Raw genomic sequence first — 25240 nt, 5'->3', positions numbered from 1 at the left:
ACACTTTCAGTAGGCAGACTGCAGAATGGAAGTGAGGACATATTGTGCCTGAAAGCTAATGAGGTACAAACTGCCCTGATGTCATGAGCTTTCATTTTAAAAGTAGGCAAAATGTCCTCCTGAACCTGAGAGTGCACCTCAGAAATTAAGTCTTCTCAGTCCTGCTCAGGTAATACCTTAAAGCCTTAGCAGGACAAAGAACTCTCTCTTCTTTCTCAGAGCCAAGGTATCCGTCAGGGGTTCTCAACCTGGGGTACGCATACCCCCACGTGAGAGGAATTTTGGGGGTTATGTGACAGGTTTCTTAAAATACTTTGGTTCTGAATAACTGCAATCCTGTTCATAGAAAGTGGCCTACATGTGCTTTGTCAATGACTCAACTGTAAAAGATTCTTTCGATAGTTTGTCACTGACCAAATTCTGGTCAACAATGGCAAGTTCTTATTCTGGTTTAGCAAAGAAATGTGTACGGAACCTCCTCATGCTTCCTTCTACATACCGCTGTGAGCAGGGATTCTCAGCACTGTGCTTGATTAAAAACAAGTTACGTTCATGTCTTGCAGTCAAAGATAACATATATAAGAGTGGCTCTTTCAAAGACTGTGCTGAGGATTGACTTGTTGGTAGCAAAGAAACAAGCCCAACCATCTCACTGAATTAGTCTATACTTGTATTTTAATGCAGAAACACAAACTGACTTCCCTATGAGTAAGTAACTGGTTACTAATAACTAGTTGCGAGGCTTAACAATCAGCATTAGTTCGCAGTCAGTGGAACACAATGCCTTCTTAATACTATTTTGTTATTCTTTTTTTCATGCTAGTGATGCTAGTCATGCACAAGTAATTTCCCCATAAGTAACTAGTTATAAGCTGTATATAGCACCACTACCTCACAGTCACAGTTAAGGGAAAAACGTGACTGATTTAGTTATGTTTTATTATTTTCATATGCTATTCACACACACACACTGACTTACCTATCACACTATTCACACACACACACTGACTTACCTATCACTGTTACTAGTTACGAGTTGCAACTAGCTGCAAGCAGCACTAGTTCACTTTTACAGTGACTGAAAACTGTCTGAAATAGTTCTGTTTTAGTAAATGTACTGCATAGCAGCCGGTCACATAGTGTTTCCCTGTGAAGTACCACTTCCTATCAACACTACCCCATAGTGATATACTCTCATTAATTGAAAATTTTGTCTGCTCCAAATATATAACACAATTTAAACTTGATACACTAAGCCAAAAATCCATGCATTTCTTTTTACCCTTCCTGATGCTGCATTATGGGTAAGGGGTACGTGACCAATACTGAAAGACTTCAAGGTGTACATAAGATTAAAAAGGTTGAAAGCCCCTTCATTAAGGTCTTAATGGAGAAAGAACAGGGCCAGGGCTAGGAAGGGTCTTCGTTCTTTGCTAAAAATCTGTGGGTAAAGCAGCAAACTGTGTCTCCTTGTGACAAAACCTACCCTTTATCAATAGCTTGTATCTCGCTAATATGTTAGCAGTAGCCAAGGCCACGAGGAAGTGAGTCTTCCGAGTAAGGTTTCTCTGAGAAGAGGAGCGAAGGGGTTCAAAAGAGGGACCTGTCAGGTTCCGGGAGACCGGATCTTCCTTTCTTTCCAGGAGACCAGATCTTCCTTTCTTTGCAGGAGACCAGATCTTTCTTTCTTTGCAGGAGACCGGCTCTTCCTTACTTTGCTAGACGTATCAAAGGACTTGACGAGGTCGTTAAGATCTGGGATTGACGTAAGATTCGGGACCCCTGTATTTAAACACTGAGCTAAACACAGCTCAACATCCCTTAATAGTGGAGGACGAGAGATTCCTAGATCTCCTCGGATTAAGAAGGAATCCGCAATTTGGGTCACAGATGTCTCAGAAGAAGAGATGTTGCATCTGAGACACCGGCTCCGGAAAATCGCCCACTTAGCCTGAAAGACCCAGCTAGGAAAAATAATGCCTGCAACTTGCAATAGCCTCTGCAGTGCATCTTGAAAACCCTTACGCTCTGACAAGCTTCCGGATAGTCTGAAGCCTGTCAGGGCAAGAGCGGACAAACCTTTGGTATCTCTTAAAGTGAGGTTGTCTGAGTAGACAGTTTTTAGGGGAAGGAGTCTCGAAAAGTCCACCCGCAACCATAGCAGGCCCTAGAACCATTCTCTCATGGGCCAGAACGGGGCTATGAGAGTCAACGTAACATTGCAATGAGCCCAAGATGTGTTCAGGGCTTCCCTGACCATGTTGAAGGATAGAATGGCGTAGTGGTCCAAGTGGGACCAATCTTGCAGTATGGCATCTGTTGCTCACGCTAGATCCAGGGCCCGAAAACAAAAGAGAGGAAGGTGATCCTTGAGGTGGCAAACAGGTCCAATGTTGGCCTGCCCCATAGTATCAGATTCTGATAGACAAGGGGATCCAAGGTGGGAAGGACCTACTTTTCAGCGACTCGGTTAGTCCACCAAAATATTTATTTTGCCCTGAATAAATCGAGTGACTTGACTCGCTCAATTTGATCTGTCCACAGAAGAAGGTCTCTTGCTGTCTAGCAGAGAGAAATTGAGTGAGTGCCACCTTGCTTTCGTATGTACATTAGGGCTGTGGTATTGGCTGAATGGACTACCACAGTCTTGTGAACTAGGGTCAAGAAGCACTAAAGCCCTAAGTGAATTGCTTTCAGCTCTCTGATGATGTGAAGGTTCTGTTCTTTCAGTGGCCACATCCCAGAAACTTCCCAGTTCCCCAAGAGGTCTCCCCAACCTAGAACCAAGGAGTCTGAGTAGAAGTGTAAGTCTAGGTGAACTTGAATCTGACATAATAATAACCTAAGAACTAGAAAAAATTATCCTGAAAGCTATTAAAGCTTGAAGGCTACTCAAATAAGCGATAATACTTCACTGAAATCCAGCTGTACAACCAAAAATCAGTAAACAAAAGCTGCAACAAACTCCCAATTTTACTCGAGAGCCGGCAGAAACAGAGGTTTTCTGCTAAGTTGTTTCCAGTACTCCTGTTAGTGGGCAGGGCTTGTCACCTACGCTAAACTATCAAAATGCTACCACGATGTTTAAATAAAGGCTGCCACACGAGCTAGAAACTATAGTTATGTAATTACTTGGTAAGTTACTTATATGTAAATATACTTTGATAAAAGGCTTAGCAAATAATGAAAGTAAAACAATATGTCATGATCATACAAAACATTTTCTTTGTTCAGAGTTTTAACTGTATAGATAACAATTTAACAGTACTTAGTGGTGAGAGAGGGCAAGAAAATCTAGCCCAAATCAGGAGTTTAAATGAGAGGAAATTTGTTTTAAAAAATTGAATATCTGCTTTATTGGGAGAGTATATTCTGCTTTATTGGGAGAGTGACTGAAGTAGACAGCAATTCTCTGCCTACGATGACATCATCCAACATAAATGTCTATCTATCTGTTCGGTTTCTCTTCTCTCTTACAGTGTATTATTTTACTCAAAGTTTTGAAAGTTAATATACCCACTGATAAAGTGCAATTAATAAAATTATGTAACTCAATAAATATATTGCGTTAATTTATTCAACCAACATTTCAACCAATGGCATAAAATGTATTGAATAATTAAACATTGTTGTAATAGACCTCTAATAAACCCTGCACACGCATGCACACACACACACACACATATATTCAGATATGGATGAAATGTAAAGAAAAAACACCAACAATTGTATGCATACCTGAAGAGTGTGACATTGATGTTCTTTATCCTGAAAGATTATCATTACCTCCATCAAACTCAAATAAAAACACGAGCTATGGTAGCAATCTTTCATCCTTTTCATGAAGTATTTAATTTTATGTTGAAAGGTGTCTTGTGAGCTGTGAAGCTCAATAATGAATACAACAGTACAAGTAAGAATAATAAAATAAAAAAAAGTACTGTACTGCATGCACTACATGTGAGTGTGTATGAGAGCTTGTCTGTTGATTTTATATTAAGCAAGTAGTTACATTTTTGTTTTGCATTTGGGTATATTAACATTATATTTCTAATGTCAATATACCCAAATGCAAAATAAAAATGCAACTACTTGCTTAATATAAAATCAACAGACAAGCTCTCATACACACTCACATGTAGTGCATGCAGTACAGTACTTTTTTTTATTTTATTATTCTTACTTGTACTGTTGTATTCATTACTGAGCTTCACAGCTCACAAGACACCTTTCAACATAAAATGAAATACTTCATGAAAAGGATGAAAGATTGCTACCATAGCTCATGTTTTTAGTTTGGATCTGATGAAGGTAATGATCATCTTTCATGATAAAGAACATCAATGTCACTCTTCAGGTAAGCATACAATTTTAGTGTTTTTCCTTTACATTAAACTTTTTTAATTTATCAAAAAGATAGTAAAAAGGTTATAAAAGCAAGGTTACAGCACTGCTTATATATGTTTACAGAACGTCTAGGTTTCATTTTGCATAATTTTTTTACTTCAGTCATGAGTCTTGGAATGAATCGACAACTTTAGGTGGTGTTTCTGTATTGTCTTAACCAGAAAAGTTTTTCCTTTAATAATCCTAGTTATGTGAAGATTTTCTTTAATAAATTATTATAATGCATAAGAAAATCAGATTACAGCTTAGGCACAAACTACAGGTTTATGTCTGGTTTATAGTTTGTTACAGTATAACCATTTCTCCATAACATATTAGGAACCTCTTCTACAGTTACTAACTGTTGTACAGTGCATGAAAACACAATACACCCAATGAACACAAAATATGAATACTTACAAAGACCCAGCAATTGCTGCACAGTGAATGGCAACACGCCCTGCACTATCTGTAACCATAGGATCTCCACCATGTTTAAGAAGCGTAACAACAACATTTAAAAGGCCCCGACAACAGGCCACATGTACTGCTGTTTCTCCTGGAAATTGAAAATTACATTAGAATGACTTGAATTATCTAAAATAAGCCTAATTATTAAAACGTGTCCTAATTCTTAAAATGTTTTCATAAAAAAAATTATAAAAAATATACAGTAGTTAATACTGTACAGCAAATTAGAGTTATCCTCAGGAGATGGGACCTGCAAGACAATGATGTAACATTGCAGGCACCGTCAATTTCGGCAACTCACCAGACTGGGATCGTAAGTTTGGATCTGCACCATACTGCAGCAATGTTCTTACTACAGGTAAATTCCCAATCATAACAGCCTTCTGTAATGCTGTTCGTCCATCATAGCCTGCAAGGAAACCAATGAATTGTATTTGGAATGGTACAATCAATAGCTTACAGTTTATTTACATTTTGATATACATGGTAACTAATTTCAAAAAAAGAAATACTGAAACTTTTGATGACTGACACACACTTAGCCCCTAAAATTACAAGCTATGAAAAGTTGTACACACATCTGAACCAATAATTAATCACCCCCATTTTTCAGCTCTCTTTCATATGGATTATTTAGAACTCACATACTGTATCTCAGCTATTGTTGATAGGTATGACCAACAAATTTAAAAGCATTACAATATCACATTTTTACCTATTGAATTTACTAAAACTTCAGGATTAACAAAGAGCCAGTAGCTAATCAAAATGTACAAAGAAATAGGAAGACATTAAGTGAGTTCGTCCTTACTGCAGAATATCTAGAAAGCCAAATTTCCTGACCAACTCAGCACAATTCAATTTTCAGTTTATCCTATGATTACATTTTTAGTGTTGCTGTATATTATGTTCTAATAAATTAATCAAGAACAAAACCTTGGTACAAGCCCTGTGACAGTTAAGAAAGTCAACTCAAACTATTTAATAAAAATGTTTAATAAAAAAAAAAAAAAAAATGGCCAAGTTCTTTTCACCTCCTAAATGAGTAGTGTGTTAAAAGGCAATTGTTCTCTATAGTGCTGCAAATCTTTGTGAAATTTTAAAAAAACTCATACTTTGGTCCAATATATTTTCAGAGTTATTATATCATTATTAATAAAAAAAAAAAAAGAGCTATTACTTGCAGTGTTGTAATGTATATAAAATAAAAAAAATTATACAATCCTCAGAAAAGCCTGGTAAGTCTCCATACTTCAGAACATCCCTCCAGTATACAGAGAAATAGGGATAATCTTTTGTCCTACAAAATAAAAAAGCTAAATAAAGTATAGAATTATTCATACCAACCTGTGGAATCAACAATGGCTGGATTCTGTTTTATGGTGGCCTCTAGTGATGGTGCTGGTAATGAAAGTGCCAAATCAGCAAAGTTATTCAGCACACTTGCTGTTAATGCTGTCATTTTTCCTGTATGTGGCTACACCTGTTAGATAAATACACAAGAAAAATTTTTAAACAATTTCAATACTGACTACGCATTAATAGACACTAAAAAGCTTTATGAAAATACAATATGAAACTACAGTAGTCTTGTATTCTGGAAACACAAACCTCCCTAATTTGTTTCAGCCTTAGCACTTGGTTAAGGACAGACAAACTGCACAGCACTGCAATGATCCAATGTTCAAATTACACCATGATGAGTAAGGCCTCACTCAACCAAGGGCTATTCAACTTCCAAAAAAATTAGATGAATTATCAAAACGTCCCATTTTAGGTATTTTTGTACTATGAGCATTGCAAATTACTATACTCCCTTCATCACAAACTCATCAGTATTCCAATGAAGAAAAAGAAATCTTTGTTACATTTATTTTTCAAATACTTACCTCTCTATTATGATGGCCATCAAGTCCCATACCAGTGGGACTGCAACAGAATACCAACACAAAAATTGCAAACATGGCTGTCATTAGCTATGTTGCCAAAATTCTTCCTGACTTATAATCCAACAACAGTTAATCTGCATCCCTCTATTTGGGGTTCTTTAATCCCGTCATAAAATCCTACTTATCCCTCTCACAGGCTTTCCAGAAGAAAGAGACCATTCTGGGACAAGGCAGACTTACTTACAGTCTTTGAGGAGCCAATAAAGGTATTTTTTTATTGCACTGTATCATTTATTTTCATCAGTGAGTCTGGGCTAGATATTGGGCATTTATATAGGCCAATTCATTTAGATCATTAGAAACTAAATCATTCTTATCCTACCCTGTTATCAAAACAGTTTAATGTATATCAAATCTTCATTTACTGCAGCTTGTTTTTTTACTATATGCCATCCTTTACTCATCATCAAATCTCAGTTCTTTCGCTCACTTTACGACTTCAGTGTTAGACACAGAACAATAGTGTCAAGGTGTTTACCCTTTTTGACCTGGTATAAGGAAGATATGGCAGCATTTTTGCCACATCTACAATAAATCCCAACTTAAGTCAAGGGTTTATGAATCAAATCTGGGAAAAGTGGCAACGCCGAGAACATACTACATGTTCATAGTCAATTTGGTTTGACTATAGATTGTTTAGTAATACCGTCCATTGACCCCTCCCTTTAAGGAAGAACTGTGGTTCATGTATCTATTATTCTGTTTTGTTTCTGTCCACATGAGTAGGAAGGTGGGGGAGGGGGGGGGATTCATTATGATAGGAAGGTAAGTATTTAAAAAAATAATGATTTTTATGATAAAATCAACTTTTTAAGCAGTACTTAACCTCTATCATTAGCTTTATCCGCGGCTACTTGGCGCAGGTTCAACAAGTGTTAAAACTAAAATGATCGTTAACAAACGCTCTCAATAGTTACTCCCCCACCCTCGTAAGACTAGGCTCCATAAAAACGGCTTGGCAGAACCTTCAGCAATCCAGCTGAAAAGTGTAAACAGTTTTGCCTAAGTCAGCATGGATTATAGCCTAGATGGAGGAAACAGGCAATCCTTTGGCATCTCTCAAGAAGTGCAGCCCCTTATACACTGTTAATCTTGTTAATATTGGTGTGAAGACAAGGACTGGCCCTGGACTTACACCACAAGCAATACAGCACTTGTGATACTAAACAAGAAATTAGTGGACTTTCCTCTTGTCATTGGGAAAGTCCCTAGATGATTTATAAAGTCTCTGGAACTCAGGAGGTAGACAACAGTCCCATGCGGTTAGGCAAAGCATCTCAATATTTCTGTACAGCTTCCCCGTTCCCACCTGACGAAGCAGATTATCTATGGAGGTAGTGCCTAGGAACTCTACTGATATGTGGAAGGACTGGGAACCAATGCCTCCTCGGCCACCAAAGCGTAATTAGAAACATGGTGGAATTCCCAAAAGTCCTCCACCCTAGAATATCCCCTTCAGCATCAGAAACATAGGGAAGGCACACACAAATAGGCTTGTCCAGTCTTGAATCATAACGTCTACTGCCCAGACTTGAGGGCCCTGAACTGGAGAGACATACAGCTGTATACAATGATTCAGCTTCGCTGCAAAGAAAACGAGGGGTTGGCCCAACACCTTCCAAATTGTCTTGCAAACTACAATACAGGGAAAGATCAAATGTGGGAGAGTACCTGTTCTGGATAACTTAATATGTCCACCAAACATACAGTCACCAAGGCAATAACTGAGGCATATGGACAATATTCCTCTCCATTGTCCCAAGGCTCAAGTCCTATATAAGCTATAGAAGGCACAGCCGAGAAGACAGAAACTACTTAAATCCCTTCTATCTAGCCATCAACTCCTTGCAGTTAATAAGAAGACCCGCTTCTACTGGTGACCACACCCTAGAAGCGACCGGTTCCCGATAACCACAAACACATCCTAGTCTGAGGCAACTGAATACAGTGAGAGGTCTGGGTTCAGAAGCGATACTATGGACAATGACCAAAGAAGGGAAAGGACCCATTCTTGGTTCCACGGCTACAACTCAAAGTCAAGCACTCTGAACTAACTTCTCCACAGAAGACAAGTGGCCTAAGCAATACAACCAGCATTAGAGGCCATGCTCCCTGAGGAGGAGAATTCTCTCATAATTAACAACAGATTGTCCATTTGAGCTTGTGTTGGAAAATGATATTATAATAAAATAAAGTTTTATATACATTTACCAAGTAATTACATAGCTATTAGTTCACTTTACATGGCAGCATGAATTCAAAATTTCGCAAGTAACACTTTGCACGTCTGTGTAGGTGACCAGTTCCACCCACTAGCAGGAATATTAGGAACGACTTTAGCAGATAACCCCAATCTGTTCATGCCTTATGTCCATCAGCGGGGAGGAGGGTGAGCTTCGATCATGCAATTACTTGTTGAGTATATATAAAAATTAATTTTATTATAAAAAATGTCATTTTTATATAAGTAACTTACCAAGTAATTACATAGCTGATTCCCACATTGATAGGAGGTGGGATACATGGACATATTCTACTCCAAAAACATTATGTAATGAATTTGAAAACAGAAAAAACTGCTAGCATTAAAAACCAATGCTTGTCGTTACCTATCAACTAAGAGAGCCCGTGGGATACTGTCTATGCTAGGTGCTCATCTTAACTCGTAGGGGCGTGGTGGTATAGCCAAGGGTCGCCTCCTATTTAGTGGGAAATTTGTAGCGAAGGAAGCACTCCATGGCTACCAAAGCATGATAGGTGCTTGCCCTTGCCCTGGGCGTAGCACCAAAATAAAAACCAGACAACATTGTCACCTACACTTATATAAAACCACAACCCATCCACTGAGAGTGGTGGGTGCTTCAGGTACAGTGCACCCCCTGGCTCCATAAAAAGCTCGACACCTCATTACAAGGTGAAGAGACAGTAGAAAAAAACAATCCCATGCTTCCTTCCATGATATCATGCCAGTCACTAGAAATGGTCTCAAGGCACTGAAAGATTCAACACTATTTAACTTCCATTAAAAATAATGAGACATGAAGAACTATTACATTCCCATTAGTTCAAAGGCAGAATGGACGTACGAGGCATAAAATGTATGCAAGCTAAAGAGGTAGAGGCTACCATGACATCTTTAGCTTTACTTAAAAGAAGGCAAACTGCTCTCTTAATTCTGAGTGTGTCCCAAGTTAGAAGTCCATAAGGGCAATATGTTCTAGTCAGTGAATGAAACGGATCTTGCCATATCACCATATGTATAGGATGTCCTCTGAAAAACTCCAAAAGGACAGACCTCCCTATTCTCCCACAGAGCTGGAGAGGGCTTGAATGCTCAGAGAATGGTCTGGTGTCAGGCTGTAGCTGGCGTTAGAAGCGCTGAGCACTAGTTGAGCTAGGAGCTTGGGACTGGTGGGCACTTGTGGGAGCTAGCGGGCGCCCATGGTAGCTACCGGGCACTCATGGGAGCTAGTGAATGCCCGTGGGAGCTAGCGGGCACCTGTGGGAGCTAGCGGGCTCCTGGGGGAGGTAGTGGGCTCCTGGAGGAGCTAGCAGGAGCTCATGGGAGCTGGCGCCAGGCGAGCTGGGAGCCAGACAAGCGAGCTACATGATCGGGATCACTTGAAAAGAAAGCAAGACGCAGAGGACAACTATACTTCCAGTAGGGCTATGTGGAATGGAAGCAGAGATGTGGAGGACGAATATAATTCCAGTAGGACTAGGTAGAATAGAAGTAAAGGACAAATGAGCATGAAAGTTGAGGAGGAAGAGGCTGCTCTGATGTCCTTGACTTTCACTTATAAGGTAAAATGTTTCCTTAAGTATTAAAAAAATAATCCCTTTCAGGATGTGACCTTAGTCTGATTCTGTTCAAGTAAAAACCCGAAAGCTGTAGCTGGACAGAATGGGCCATAGATGTCTCCAAGAAGAAGGATAGAGACTGCCCACTTAGAATGGCAGACGGGGCTAGGAGATTGATCTCTGCAACAATACTAGTTTAAGCAATAGGACTAGCAGAACAGCCTAGTACTGGAGATTTCTGAAGGTTTGAAGGTTCCTTGAGGTGTCAAATAGGAACATAAATGGTCTGCCCCATGGACTCCACAGTTCCCGCCAGACCAGGGGACGTAAGGAAGTACCTGCTCTCAGTCTGTCTACAAGAACTTTAGATGACTTGAATGAAACTGAATCCGATCTGTTAACAGTAGAAGTTCTACTGCTTGGAGAGAAAATGAGAGAGAAAATGAGCCTTTCTCCTCTACATACATGCGTTAGGAATGAAATCTTGTCTAGAGAGAATTACTGCAGTCCAGGTGTAAAATAAGGTCAAGAAGCACTGAAGCTCCCAAGAGAAATGCTTACAGCTCCCTAACATATGTGAGAAGGATCCATACTCTGGGTAGTATGACCCGGAAAGTTTCTGGTTAACCCATGGGTTCCCCGACCATGATCCATGGTGAAAAGCAGAAGACTAGGTCCGGGCTTGGAGGAAGAAGGGAGTTCCTTACTTCATTTATGCATGTACAGCCACCATTGCAGGTTCGACTCATATGAACTTGACTAACATCTTGGTGGACGACAGAGTACCCAGTACAGTAGACTCATCCACTAAAGTTCCAAGAAAGAATAAAAATGGGGCAATATTTGCAGACTGTCTGAAACAAGCAGAGATTCTCTAGGCAGATGGAAAACCTGAAAATTCCGAGAGTTGAGACTGACATCCAAGAAGCTGACTCTTGCAACGGAGACTGTGTTCTGAGGAAGAGGTGACATAGGTCTGTAGGCAAAAATAACAGGGATGATTGCAACTGTCACTATCACAGTAGAAAAGGAGCACCAGAGTTCCCTCTTCTTGAAATTCCAGAGAAAAGTGTGGAAAGCTTTAAAACCCATCTCAACTGTCCTTGTCTGTACACAACAGGACTAAGGGACAATCCAAAGTGATGTCTCTCAGTAAACACTTGGGAGTCCTCTATCTTCTTAGCCAGTGCTCCTGCTACTAGTCAAGAAAAAACCTTTTACTTCAAAATCTTGACGCAAGGAGGTCTTGTTCTGTTGAAGCACCAGAGGGAGCTAAGTCCAAAGACACTTGTCTTGCTCCCTTTTCAACAAAAGTCAAACTTCCAACTCCTTGAGAGACTTCTTGGGAGATGAAGAAAAAATGCCAGAGGAGGGAGATTCCTTCAACAAGCTCAAAATTCGGGACACAAAAGTCCCTGTCTGCAAAGGACAGGACTCTGAGACAATAATTGTCACTATAATGGGAGCAACATCAGCTCATCTTGAGCCCTAGGCAAAGGTGGGACCGACTGAAGGGAGCCAAAACGTCGCTGAGCGGTCTGTATGGTGCTCAGAGGCGGGAGTCTGATACTGAGGAGTTGGCGCCTTGATCGGAGGCTGGTGCCGGCCACTAGAAAAGCCGGAGCCAGGCATTCAATCAGAGATTGGCGCTCAAGAGAGAACAACAGTGTTCTTAGCAAAGACGGGTGCCAAGTACAATATGAGAGCGGACGATGGGAGCTCTGAAGGTTGGCGGCAGGTACTAAAGAGAGCACTGAGCACCCGGGAACTGGTGTTGGGGGTCCGGGAATAGGTGCTGAGAGAACAGGAACAGGTGTCAGACACTAGTAAGATGGCGCCAGGTGCTCAGGAAGACGTCAATTTGATGAGAGTTGATAACATTACACATACATCAAGACACCTTTCCAGTGGCTGTGTAACACCACACATCCTTCAAGATGCCTTTCCAGTGGCTGCCAATACCTGGGAATGCACTACAGGTTCGACTGAGGGGGCGACTACCCTTGGGCAAACCCCACTGACCTCCCTTGGACTTCCAGGATGCCTCCTCCCAGGTTTAGGGGAGTCTGACAGGGACCTTCAGGATGAGCAACCACCTCTACTACACTTCCACCAAGACGCCTTTTCAGTGGCTGTCTGTCGATACATGGGACTGTGCAACAGGTTTGACAGAGGGGGGCAACTACCCAGGAGACTTCCCACCAGCCTCCACTGGACTTTCAGTACGACTCCTCCCAGGTCTAGGGGAGTATGACAATGACTTAGGTCTAGGATAATCACCTCCTCCACTGCACAACACTCACCTGCAAGGTTAATTTTCTGTTAACCCAGACACAAGACTGGCAATGGTATGGGAAGGAAGCTAGGGAGCCAGGTGTGGAAGGCAGTAAATAAACCCATAGGGCTAACAGAACAAGAGAAAAAGGGTATGTCAACTTTGTACATACCTGGCTGACTGCTACAGTTGGCCCCAGTGGGCACACTTGGGCATTCGGGCGCTTATGGGTGCCTTGGCTGCACAAAGCACCTGTTGGTGCCAGATGGTAGGAGTCGCCAGTGGGCACTTGGGTGCTTTTGGCTGCTCAGAGCACGAGCTGGTGCCAGACGGTAGATGGCGCTAGTGGGCGCCATCTAGCGGTCGTATCATGACCTGGCGTCAGGCTGAAATGGGAGCCAGTGGCTGCTGCTGGTTACTGGAAGTGTGGAATGTGCACAATCTGCAGGTCAACCTAGATGCGTGTTATCCTTGCACAGGAGAAATGAGAAACTTCTCAGAAACAAAAAGGTACAATTTCGCAAATGTACTGAGGAAGTGAGTACTCTACACAATATAGTGATGAGGCAAATACTGGGACCAATTCTCAGCCGACAAAAAGTTTTATAACTTGTTATTTGTTGACACTAATCTAGGTCTTGCACCACTTCCAAGGTGTTTGCAGGGCCTCCATTATCAAATTAAAAGTTTATTCATCAGATGTATTGCCCTGAGCATTCATCATCACACTGCATGTTCCACATTCACTGTGTGATATTCCATATCACAGCACTGATAAACAAAAAGTTTAAAGTTTGTTTGAGACTTCAAATCCTCAAACTGCCCCAGCTCAATAGGAAGCTTGCTAAAAAATCTATGAGCTAGGAGTACGCGGCCTACAGCAAGGCCTATGGGATACAAAATCGGATATTGAGGGAGCACGCTTAACCTTACCTAGCACATCTACCTCTTGCCTGGTTCCTAAGGGCTCACTCCACAACGGAGTTGCAAGCACACTACACTGTTCATGTTGCATGCAAATATAAAACCTGAAACAGTTTACTTTAAAGCTTCTAAAGCGACAGCTGCAGGCGCAATGGCAGCACTCACAACGGATCCCAATCGGTCATCTGGCTCAGACGAATCACTTGAATAACCATGGGACATCGGGGTCAAACACAAAAACTAAACCTATTACATAATAGTCCTGATGCAACTGTGATCTAACTCTGTGGAGGACCGGAAGCAAAGGCAGAAGACAGAGGGAACAGTCCTTGAACATCCTGGGATGTCAGTCCTCATCTGGAAACTCCAAGACTACCACGTCTGTCGGCAGGGGATGCCAAGGGGACACTGTCCCTGCCAATGCACTGGACACATTCAAAGCAAAAGACTCAAATAGTTACACAAAATTCAATTCTAGATTTAACCAAGTCAATATCTAATTGCATTAAACTTAGCCTACTACCCTGAGCTGCCATTTGGATGTACATAGGGATCTATATCACTAGATTTACTGTATCTCTATTTTCTTGACCAGGTGTAATTCCAAAGCCTAGATATAAAAATGTTACTCGGTTCGAAGCCTTCTTTCTCTTCTAATTCAGCAATTTATCATCTCTATCTCTCCCAAAGACCAATCCCTGCAATGATCACAAAGGTTGTCAGAATTGCAAACCACCTCTTGATGATCCATGCAAGTTTGTACGTACATACATCAATTACACAATCTGGTCTTGCAACCACTTACCATACAAAATTTAACAGATTTTGATAGGGAAGATACAGAACTTCTCCGACGAGAAGAATGAACAACCAAAACATTCGGTGTCTTACCCCCACCCACCAAAGGGTTGGAGAGTAGCTATTGGGAGCATTAGTTAACAATCATTTCAATTTTAAGACTTGTCGAACCTGTGCCAAGTAGCCACAGATGAAGCTAATGATACAGGGTAAGTTTCACCTCAAAAATATATATTATAAAAATTTCCATTTTAGCAATGAATCTTACCTGTATTAAGAGAGCTGATTCCCACACTGAAAACAGAGGTGGGTAAGTATATGAGGACCCAAAAATTAGACCCACAACAAAACAAAATCAGCTCTGACTGGAATTAGATTCTAATTACCAAATGTACATATCCCAATCTGCCTTGTGGACAGCAAAGCCTACGGAGAATGAGCAAGAGAAACACTTGAAGCAGCGGGGGGACTTGTGCATAAAAGTGTCAAGTTTCCAAAGGAATCAGCCGTATCAAAGGGGATATATCCCCATCACACCCAAAACAAAACAGCAAACATTCCACGCAGACCCTACACCTGCAAAAGGAACAAAACCAGTGGGGATCTATAGAGAAAAAGCACCACCACGATCTTATTTCATCCAACATATTCCATTGTTCAGGCATACACTTGCTCCTAAACCTGATCAATATCCATTATGAAAGATCACAATCACAAAAACAGTTATCAACAGACAGAAAACATTCAATTAGCTCCAAAAATGTAAGTATTGTCATAAGAACAGTTCTTTTATTTTCAGCTTACAGTTGCTGTATATACCATAATTCTAATTTGAGTATAAGTTCACTGAGTTGTGTATGACTTGTCTTGTACTTTAAACAATTTATTTTCTGTACAGGAGAAATCTCAAAACAAGTTATGTTCCCAAAAACTAGGGTAAATACTCACAAACCTATCGATTACCAGCATGGAATAGATAAGACCACTACTCCTATGTTTAGTGGTCACTTAAAGAATATTTTGATAATCAACTAAGTCAACCCTGCACTGACCTAATTTGGCTATGTCTAACTGAAGATCATTTCATCTATAAATACAGTAGGTTATGCTACTAGACACAAATGATGAGTTAAAATAGGCTAAAACCTGTTAGGTTGTCTCCCTATTCTAACCACTAAAATAATCTTTAGGCAAGGTTAAGGGGAATAAAATTGATTCACAGCTTGCATAGCTCAGTGGTCTAGCACTGGTCTCAGATCTACAGGGCATGTGGTTTGATCTTCACCTGCAGCCACCAGTTAACCCAATTGTAAAATGGTACTGTACTAGCTTTCACCAAGAAAAATGACAGGGCAAAAAGCGGCCTGCCACACTACATAATCTTGCTGCCTAGCATGCATGTCCCAATCATACTATAATTCTTTAATTCTTAGCCAAGAATCAACTGAATAAAAAAACATTAAGATTGTTAGATCAGCATTTTTTCCATAATGAATATAGGGAGCAGGTGAATACAGTAATTTTCTAAGTTCATTGTTGCTGTTTCCAAGGCTTTCTGTTCATACTGTTCTTGGAAACTATGGGGTGATAGGTGATTATAACAATAAATATGTGCAATACATGGGCACTTGCACAACCTTATTTGGTTTTTGGTTTGCAAAAACCAGTGCCAAGGAATGCTTCACAACTTTTGATGAAGTTTTCAGATGTTTTCTCTGACCCCTCTAAGCTTTCAATGATTGATATGCTGTACTGAGTTTAACAACGGCTAACTTATGTGAAAGAATTTTTGGCCATGAAGGCACTTATTCGTATACCAATTTTATATAGGAATGTTTGTTAATTCTATATATGAGTGTAGGAAATTTTTCATCCACCTAAAAGGCTGTCTTCCCTGCCATTAATAAATACTTCTGACTGAACTGAATCACTGTGGTTGAAATATAAAATTTAGGCCAAAGGCAAGCACTGGGACCTATGAGGTCATTCAGTGCTGAAAGGGAAAATGAGAGTAAAAAGTTTTTAAAGCTGCAACAGGAGGAAAACCTTGCAGTTGCACTATGAAACAATTGAGAGGAGAGGGTAAAAATTAGATTTGGAAGAAAGAGAATCTCAACGGAGGTAGAGTAAAAGGGATGAAAGGGGTTGCAGCTAGGGGCTAAAGGGACACTGCACAGAAACTTAACCTGTTAAGCATCACCAACAGCATATCTCGGTCACCTGCATCCCCAATCAAACTGCCTTCAATGGAGTAACATGTTCTCCCTCTTTCAAGGCTGGTGTCACACTGATCAAGCTCGGAAATACACTTCACTGTGCTCTCATACAAATTGTAGGAACATCATTTGGCAACACTATGAGCTGAATTGGGGTTTTATGGCAACTTTTTTGTAACGGAAAGACAGTCTGACATAGGACATCAAACCTTGCACCTCCCACTATGTTTCTGGCATTCATCGACAAACGACTGACTTCTTTTTGTATTGGTTCCATTTAAACCCCATAATGAGCATTCCAGAGCAAACGAAAAATCTTTTGCCTAAAGAGATATTATCACTACTCGTTGCAGAGAATTATAATGACTACAAGACTTAGAGTAGCAGCTCAGAAGGCTCTAACATAGACTGAATAATATTTCTCTGATTCTGAAGAAAACCATAATTTAGATTCGAGCATTGAACTATCACGTTACTGGACAGTAACCGATAAGGAGAGGAGTCTTTTAACTTTCTATTCACCCAAAGGTGTGAAATTTATTGTTCAGGATAAGGGAAACCCCATGGAGTTTTCTTTCATCAGTTTTTTTATGACACTGTCATGGAGCATACTGTAATAATAACGAACAGATTTTCTAACCAGTTTCTAGGTGAATTAATAGAAAGTTTGCGTACACTATCACATCCACTAAAATGGTATGACACAAATGTAAATGAAATGAAACATACAATTCATTCCTCAACTGGTTCTATGTTTCAGGGAATGTCATACGAAAGAAAAATTTTCCCTTTCATGTTTCATGCTTTATAATCTTTAGGATATAAAAATGCAAAATAAATTCTATCATCTTTTCTTGTTCTACATTATTTATCCTAATATGTTTATACAAAATACAATATCAATATCAATACAATAAAAAACATATAAGAAAAAAAATTAGCATAGACCAAACGACTGCTCTGCGAGCGAGAAAATGTGATGATACGGGACCAGTGACTTCTCTAATGAGTGACGCTTAACAGGGCATGGTTGAAACAAGAAACAAAATACAAATGTGTTCCTTTCAGCTGTAACTCCCAAATGCGTGAGGAATGATGGAGACAATATCCTCCTAGTGGGATGGTTTAAATGAGAAAGAAATGTGTGGCTTTTAGTTGTACCTCCCGTTACAGTAAGGCCAATGCTTTCATGCCATGCTAAGGTGAAAACAGGAGGTGCCCACTTTCCAGTGTTAAGGAACAACAGGTAAAGTCTGGATGCAGCTGGGTAAGGATCTGGTACCCTAGGTTAGGTTAGGTTAGGATACAATGCAGTAATTGGCCTTGTTCCATTTTTGCCCTTATGAAATGCTTTTGCCTTTTACTGAATTAAGACAAACTACCCATTTTTCTGACTGCTTACCTTACGGCTCATGCAATTTATACCATTACTATTGCTGCAATTTGCTCATTCTTGGTATCACCCACCCAAGTTCTCCCCAAAATCATTATACATTAAACAGAGGTAACAGGTACCATAGGAATGGTGTTTGACCAACAGTAATAATCAGAAATGCATCAATAACAAGATTTTAAAAGGAAAAATAAATGGTTCATATATTTGGTGAGAAATTACAGCACCACAATAGTACCCATTTTATTCTCCTTGAAACATCCTCAACAACAATCTATGATATGGCACTACCCTCAAACTTTGAAAAGAGGTCCAAGTGCCACCAGATATGGTAAGCTGCCCTAGGTTAAATTAGCTCATGGAAGGTTGGGTTAGACTTGTCCTTGGGCTACATAACCATCACTGGGTGCATTGTCTTTATAATGTTATGACTGCATAAAATGTCAAGTGGCTTGTAGGCTTACTAGCCTAACTTAAACTTACATTTTCAGCCATGCTACTAATGTAAAATAGATACACTTGTACACTGGAATTAGGCCTATGCAATGAAATCTGCCTTTCCACGCTAAAGCCTAACAGGATAAGGGTATCAGTAGGCTAGTCATATCTAACTCTGGAGCCTCCAATGCAGTACAACATAATTGGGCCTACCAAGATATTTCCCACAAAAATGGTATGCCTATTAGCTTTACAAGTAACAGTAGACTTGGCCTAGGATCTACTCTATACAACCTCGACTACCTTACAACATAATTAAGCCTACCACAATATTTCCTTCGAAAATGCTTGGCCTAGGCCTAGCCTATAGGGTAAGCCAGATCGAACTGAAATTAATTTCATCACTTTCCTAGACCTATACAAAAGCCAACATAACTGCTGCTCAACAAAACACGGTAATTCTAAGCCAGCTGTCTGCAGTGAGGTAGACTATGGCAATTGACATTTTTCTATGCTATTTTACTTGCTTTACAAGAATTTAAAGTAATATTTTGTCAGCTGGCTGTAACTAAACTGTAATTGACCTTTGAAGACTACACGACTTGAATTACCTAACACGGAGTAGGTCTAAACCGGCATTCTGCGACGAGCCCCCACCCCCTCCATAGTTAATGCGGCAAAATTGTAACCAGTAAACACCCCAAAAAATACCAACCTAATGTATCCTAGGGGTGTTTACTGGTTACAATTTTGCCGTATTAGCTATGGAGGGGGGTGGGGGGGGCTTGCCGCGGAATGCCGGCTTAGACCTATCCCGCGTTAGGTAATTCAAGTCGTGTGGTCTTCAAAGGTCAATTACAGTTTATTACAGCCGGCCGACAAAATATTACTTTAAACTCTTGTAAAGCAAGTAAAATAACATAGGAAAACGTCAATTGCCACAGTCTAGCTCACCGCAGACAGCCGACTAAGAATTACCCAAAATACAAGTAACTAGGCCTAATTATGTAGTAATTAGCTATAACCTTACGCTAACCTCGAGATATTGGCCTACGACAGTTAAGGACAGCCTTCGATAGTTAGTAGGGTAGATAGCCTAAGCCTAAATTCGTTTAGGCCTATTTCCCAACCGAAAAATACAGCCACCTAACCAAATTGACTTAAGCCTAAAAATAAGCTCGTAGATTTTCTTCCTTCAAATCTACTCTCCTTCTCCTTTTCCTCCTTCAGGAAATCCTACACATTAGGCCTATTTGTTGCAACATAGGCTTCCTTATATTTGTTATTCCCAAATTAAAAAATACTTACAATCATAGATTTTTTCCCCTTCGAATCTACTCTCTCTCTCCTTCAGGAAATCCTACGACACATTATTTCAGGGGAGGAATTTGCCATCACTGTTGTCAGTAAGTCAGGAGGAACAACAATTGTTGTTGTCAGTCTTCAAAACAACATAGCTCGCGGACCAATCAATGAGCGGCTGACTTAAGAGACACGTCATTGTCGCTCTCGATGACGACTGATAAGTGATGACGTCATGACGAGGAACTGGAATAAATAGATTACAAAGCAGGTTTTATTTTTGTCTAAAGTTAATTCTATTTAATTTTTGGCCAAAAAGTTATATCTATATATATATATATATATATATATATATATATATATATATATATATATATATATATATATATATATATATATATATATATAATATATATACATACATATATATGTACATGTTTGCTTTTTTCTGTAGTAAATAAACTTTTTATGCAATCAATCATTGCTGTAAATACGTTGTTTTCTTTCATTATTAGCACATTTAAAAATTGTTATATAGTGTAATATTGTTGTTTTATTCTCTAAAAGCTAATTTTTTGCCTCTTGAAGCAAGTATTTTTTTCATTTCATCAATGACTGCTATAACAATATTGTTTTCTTTCATTATTAACACACATTTTAACTTTCATATAATTTGTTTTATTTATTGTCAAAAAGGTTATTTCTCATATAATTTGTTTTATTTGTTGTCAAAAAGGTTATTTCTCCGCTTCTTTCTGTGGCAAGAAACTTTTCCTGCAATCAGTCATTGCTGTAACACCGTTTTTTTTTATTATTAAGGCATTTATCACATATTTTACTGCTTTATCTTTTGTCAAACGCTATTTTTCTGCTTCTTTTTGTAGCAAGGACCCTTTTTTGCAATCAAAGATATCTGAAACAACGGTTTTTTGGTTTCATTATTAACATATTTCAACTTTGAATTTTTTTGACCATGATAGAAACATACTATCTTGCGTTTAATTGGCCAATAATAAATTAATTTTACGGGAAGAGACGTTTTGGATTCCCTAACGAGGGTGACCTAAGTGATAGATTCAGATTTTGGTAATCATACAACTGTGCTGTGTTACACTCTAAGTGAAGAAAAAGATTCTAAATGAAGAATGAAGGGTATTTTTAAGAGTTATTGAATGCAGAAGGGCTTAAAATACATTTCAGTCTCGTTATGGAAGGGACAGATGACGGTGTAAACATGGCAATTAAAAAAGCTGAAAATAGGAAGATGTAAGCAGTTGATGTGATGTCCTGGTAGTACGATTCAGTTGTTGACCACGATGTATATGTTATGTTTCGATGAGGGAAAGATTTTACCGAAATAGGGGACAAGAATTATTTGTTACAATTTGAGAGATGATTAGGTGTGTGTACGAACTGTAAAAGAACTACATTACCTAGTATACAGAGGTAAGAGTCATAACTGTAGGATTTTGACAGATGAAGTCAGACAGATAACAGAAGAATCGATAACCAAGAAAGAGCTTACGATATTATTACCATATACATGATATGGAGGGTGCAAAGTAGTGGTGTGGAAGGTCCTTTAACTGAGAGAAACTTAAAAGTTAAAAGTGACGAAAGCAACGTTTGTTTTTGAATATATAGATACAGGTGTGGTTGACCTGTGCACAATTGTGTCTCAGACAAGAGTTATGTCTTTATTACTCTTTAATGTTATTAAAGGTGAAGTGATGGGAAAAAAGACAGAATTAGTTTTAAAAACTTATAATTTAAAGACCATTTAGTTCCAAATGCTGCATTGCCTACGTTTCATTTCCTATTAACAAAGTTGAATTCTGAGTCAAAGAAGTGTCTTTATTACCATAGGTCTACTTTTGTCAACTCGAATTGGCTACATCGAAGTATGTTTTAACTCAACTGTTTACATTTTCGTTTTTCGTGTCATTATTTATTTATTTTTTATACAGTCTGCGCATTCGACAGAAATGTTTACTATCGGCATCTGCAGTCGCGGTCTAGTGTTTTTATCCACAATCTGTGGGTGTAAATGTTAGCGGAGTACGTCATCAACGTTGAGACTTTTCCTCCAATGATGAGGAAGATACCAAGCTACGCAAATACAGCGGTACTCTCAAGGAAAACGTATTAAAATATTTATAAGTATATAGCTTATCTTACTATTATACATATAAAAGTTAGTTTCCAGTATTGTTTCTTAACATTAACTTTTTGTTACTGAAAAGTTCCTCTCTCTCTCTCTCAATAAGATCTCGCTCATTTTTACGGCAGTTTCCTCGACAGATCATATCATATTTAATATCACCTACCAACAGGACATCACAGGATATACGGAGTTCTCTAAAGTTCTCTTTCAGTCGTACCTAAAACAATCATTCCTTTCTGCCTGTTTTCTATCTTCTAGCAACACCTGTGGTTGATCTGTTACTCACTGTGAAGTTAAAACTAGTCTAATTTAAATTTTTTTTATATAAAAAAATGTCCACAATGCTCTTCGGTCAAGACTGCTAAGTATGCTGTGAATATTGAAAGTTTAAACTTGTTCATTAACGAAAATCATTAAATGAGAATATAGAAAATGCCATGCCTATGAAGTTATAGGGGAACAGTCTACTATTATTCTTAGTTACTCATTTTGGCTTGTTTGTTTAGATAATAGATTACATAAATACTCACTGTGCTGCATTTATTAGGGTATGTACCGTACTTCTCATTGTTTCTTCAAGCAAACAAGAGTATTCATACTGACAACTCTGATTAAGTTCATATATATATATATATATATATATATATATATATATATATATATATATATATATATATATATATATATATATATATATATATATACATGTCAATATAGTCCACAGGAGAAAAGAGATATAAAACACTCTAATATATGCTTTATTATAAATAAGCAGAATAAGTACATACATAAAAATCACAAACATTGTTTCTCACCGGAAAAGAAATAAAAACCAGTTGTCAGAGTTAAAATTAGGTTGTTTAGATCATAAACAAATGGTCAAGAATTAGCAATTCAGAAAAGTTAAAAGAGAACTATTCAAAAAGAATATTTGGTGATAGGTCATTTAAAACCTTTCTCTGAATTTGTACTGTTGGGAAATAATGTGATGGAATAAAGGGTCTAATTTATATATGCCCTGACTAATATTAAAGTTTTTTATTTGCTAAACTTATGCAAGCCGTTTCAAACAAATTTCTTGCACTAGCCACCCACGTGTGCAAACCCAAGGGTTTCCCTTTCCACAGTGCCACTAATCTGAGGCACTGCCAACCAATTAAGTTACTGAAGCACTTACCTTTCTACTTTCCCTCTTACTCCTAGAAATAATTACTTTACATTCTGCCTCCAGGCAAAGTGCCATTCCTTTCAGTGCAGTTGGTTGCACTGTCTTTTAGTGTTGCTCCCCATATTGAGTACCCCTGGCAAATAGTGCCACAAGAAAAAAATAAAAACAGAGTGCCACCTACAGTGTATCCACCCATAAGGACCTTAGCACCTTCAGGATCACTACCCTTTTCCAGTAAAAAGTGTTTTCCGCCCAACAAGGAATTGTACCTTCAGGACCACTTCCAAATACCAGCGTATCTGCCCAACTTCAAGGACCATTCCTCCTTCAGGATAGTCTCCATCGGTGTGACCTTCATTGTTTTTGCACACTCAACCACAGTGCCACCTCATTGAAAAGGCACCACACCACTGAAGTGCCACCAAATTATGGGACACTTCCCCAATGTCACAAACCATTTCCCCGGGTCATCCTCTTAAACTATAACCATGTCTCTAGAACAGCGCCAAGCCCTCATGAACATGGGCAAGGACACAGGTTACACAAGACGGGAACTCACCCAGTGGGTGAAAGAACAGCTGGATGAAATGCTCCAGGTGGAACGAGAAGACCACAGGAAGTAACCAAGAGGCTAAGGCAGCAAGAGAACTAGCCCTCAAAGACAAGGAGCTCGAGCTGGAGGGAGCAAGGAAGGAGAGTGCTGAAGCCATAACAATCCAACAAGCCTCCAATCCCACACCTGCTGCACCCAATGCTCCGCTCTCAAGCCTTAATTCTCTAGTCCCCAAGTGGACTGAGGAGGAGCTGGAAGCATGGCTAGAAAATGAGATCGAGTTGTTTGAAACGTCGACAAAATAAACACCACTAAGGCAGAGAGGGCCTTTCACTGCTTAATCCTAAACACATGGAAGGAAAAGCTATATATATAGCCCTCCACTCGCTGGAGAAGAGTCAAACCAATGAAGATGACATGATCGAAGTCCATAGGTCATCACCAAATAGCTTTACGAGATAACCATAAAAATCACGGAGAAATGAAATAAAAACAGTTTCAGAGTTAAAATTAGTCTTGCCAAATGAAGTCGGCTGGTCATGGAGAACTATTCAATGGACCTGTCATTTAAAAACCCAGTCTGGTACCCACTGGTTGGAATCCCTGGTCATGCACTGACCTATTAAGAACTTATTCAATCGGACCATGCTGGAGGATCTTTTCCAATGTGTGCCTGGGCCCACAGCTGTATACCTTAGTGATAAGCAGCCCACCACACTTATGGAAGCCTGCCTATGGCAGATTCCAGTGAAACATTCAACCAGTCCCACAGCATGTCTCACCAAGACAAAATAATGCCACCTGGGTATCCCTCTCAGGCTCGACTTGCCCAAAGAAAGGCCTGCCTAGTACAAATACCAGTAAAAAAGTTCGGCCATGCTCCTTCAGATAGCTGATTGACCTTCAGCGGCACACAACCACAGTTGGGCAACAATAGGCAGCCTACTAACAACCACCAGCATTCCTCTCCTTCTACATTCACTTAACCTGATCCATCGACCATCACCATGAACATGGGCAGATCAGCTCATCCCAGGGCATCCTGCCAAAGAACAGCTGGAACTCCAGGGGAACAGAACTATACAGCCAGATATCCTGGCTGCCCAAAGACAAGGATATGTCCTCTGAAGCCATACTAAGCCAACAAACCTCAACCTGATTTGCACCCAATGCCCGCTCAAGTGATAATTCCCCCAAGTGACTGAGAGCTATTCCCTAGAAGAGATCGAGGTGGATTTGATAACTACAACACCACTTAAGGCAGAGATTTGCCTTTTAGTGCTTCATGATGGAAGGATAAGCTAAATCACGGTGTGATAAAAGAGGCATATGATCATCCATATATATATATATAGATAACCCCGGATATATATACATATATATATATATAGTATATATATAA

At 39.4% G+C, this 25240-nt stretch overlaps 1 protein-coding gene across 2 annotated transcripts in view; it reads right to left on the bottom strand.

The window, feature by feature from the left end:
* The window catches only part of LOC136845291 (uncharacterized), a 46329-nt gene extending 26147 nt beyond the window's left edge, over positions 1-20182 (bottom strand). For both annotated transcript variants that reach the window (XM_067115469.1, XM_067115470.1), the window contains exons 1-4: positions 19960-20182; positions 6205-6340; positions 5159-5266; positions 4807-4945 (exon numbers count right to left, since the gene is read on the bottom strand). In XM_067115469.1, coding sequence (XP_066971570.1) covers positions 4807-4945; positions 5159-5266; positions 6205-6319 — 362 coding nt within the window. In that variant the 5' untranslated portion in view covers positions 6320-6340; positions 19960-20182. The remainder of the gene's footprint in view (positions 1-4806; positions 4946-5158; positions 5267-6204; positions 6341-19959) is intronic.
* Between the last annotated feature and the right edge of the window lie 5058 nt (positions 20183-25240).

The sequence above is a fragment of the Macrobrachium rosenbergii genome, chromosome 13 (genome assembly GCF_040412425.1).
Source record: "Macrobrachium rosenbergii isolate ZJJX-2024 chromosome 13, ASM4041242v1, whole genome shotgun sequence".
Lineage (NCBI taxonomy): Eukaryota > Metazoa > Arthropoda > Malacostraca > Decapoda > Palaemonidae > Macrobrachium > Macrobrachium rosenbergii.
Note: the sequence above shows the minus strand (reverse complement) of the source record. Positions and strands in the feature narration are given on the sequence as shown.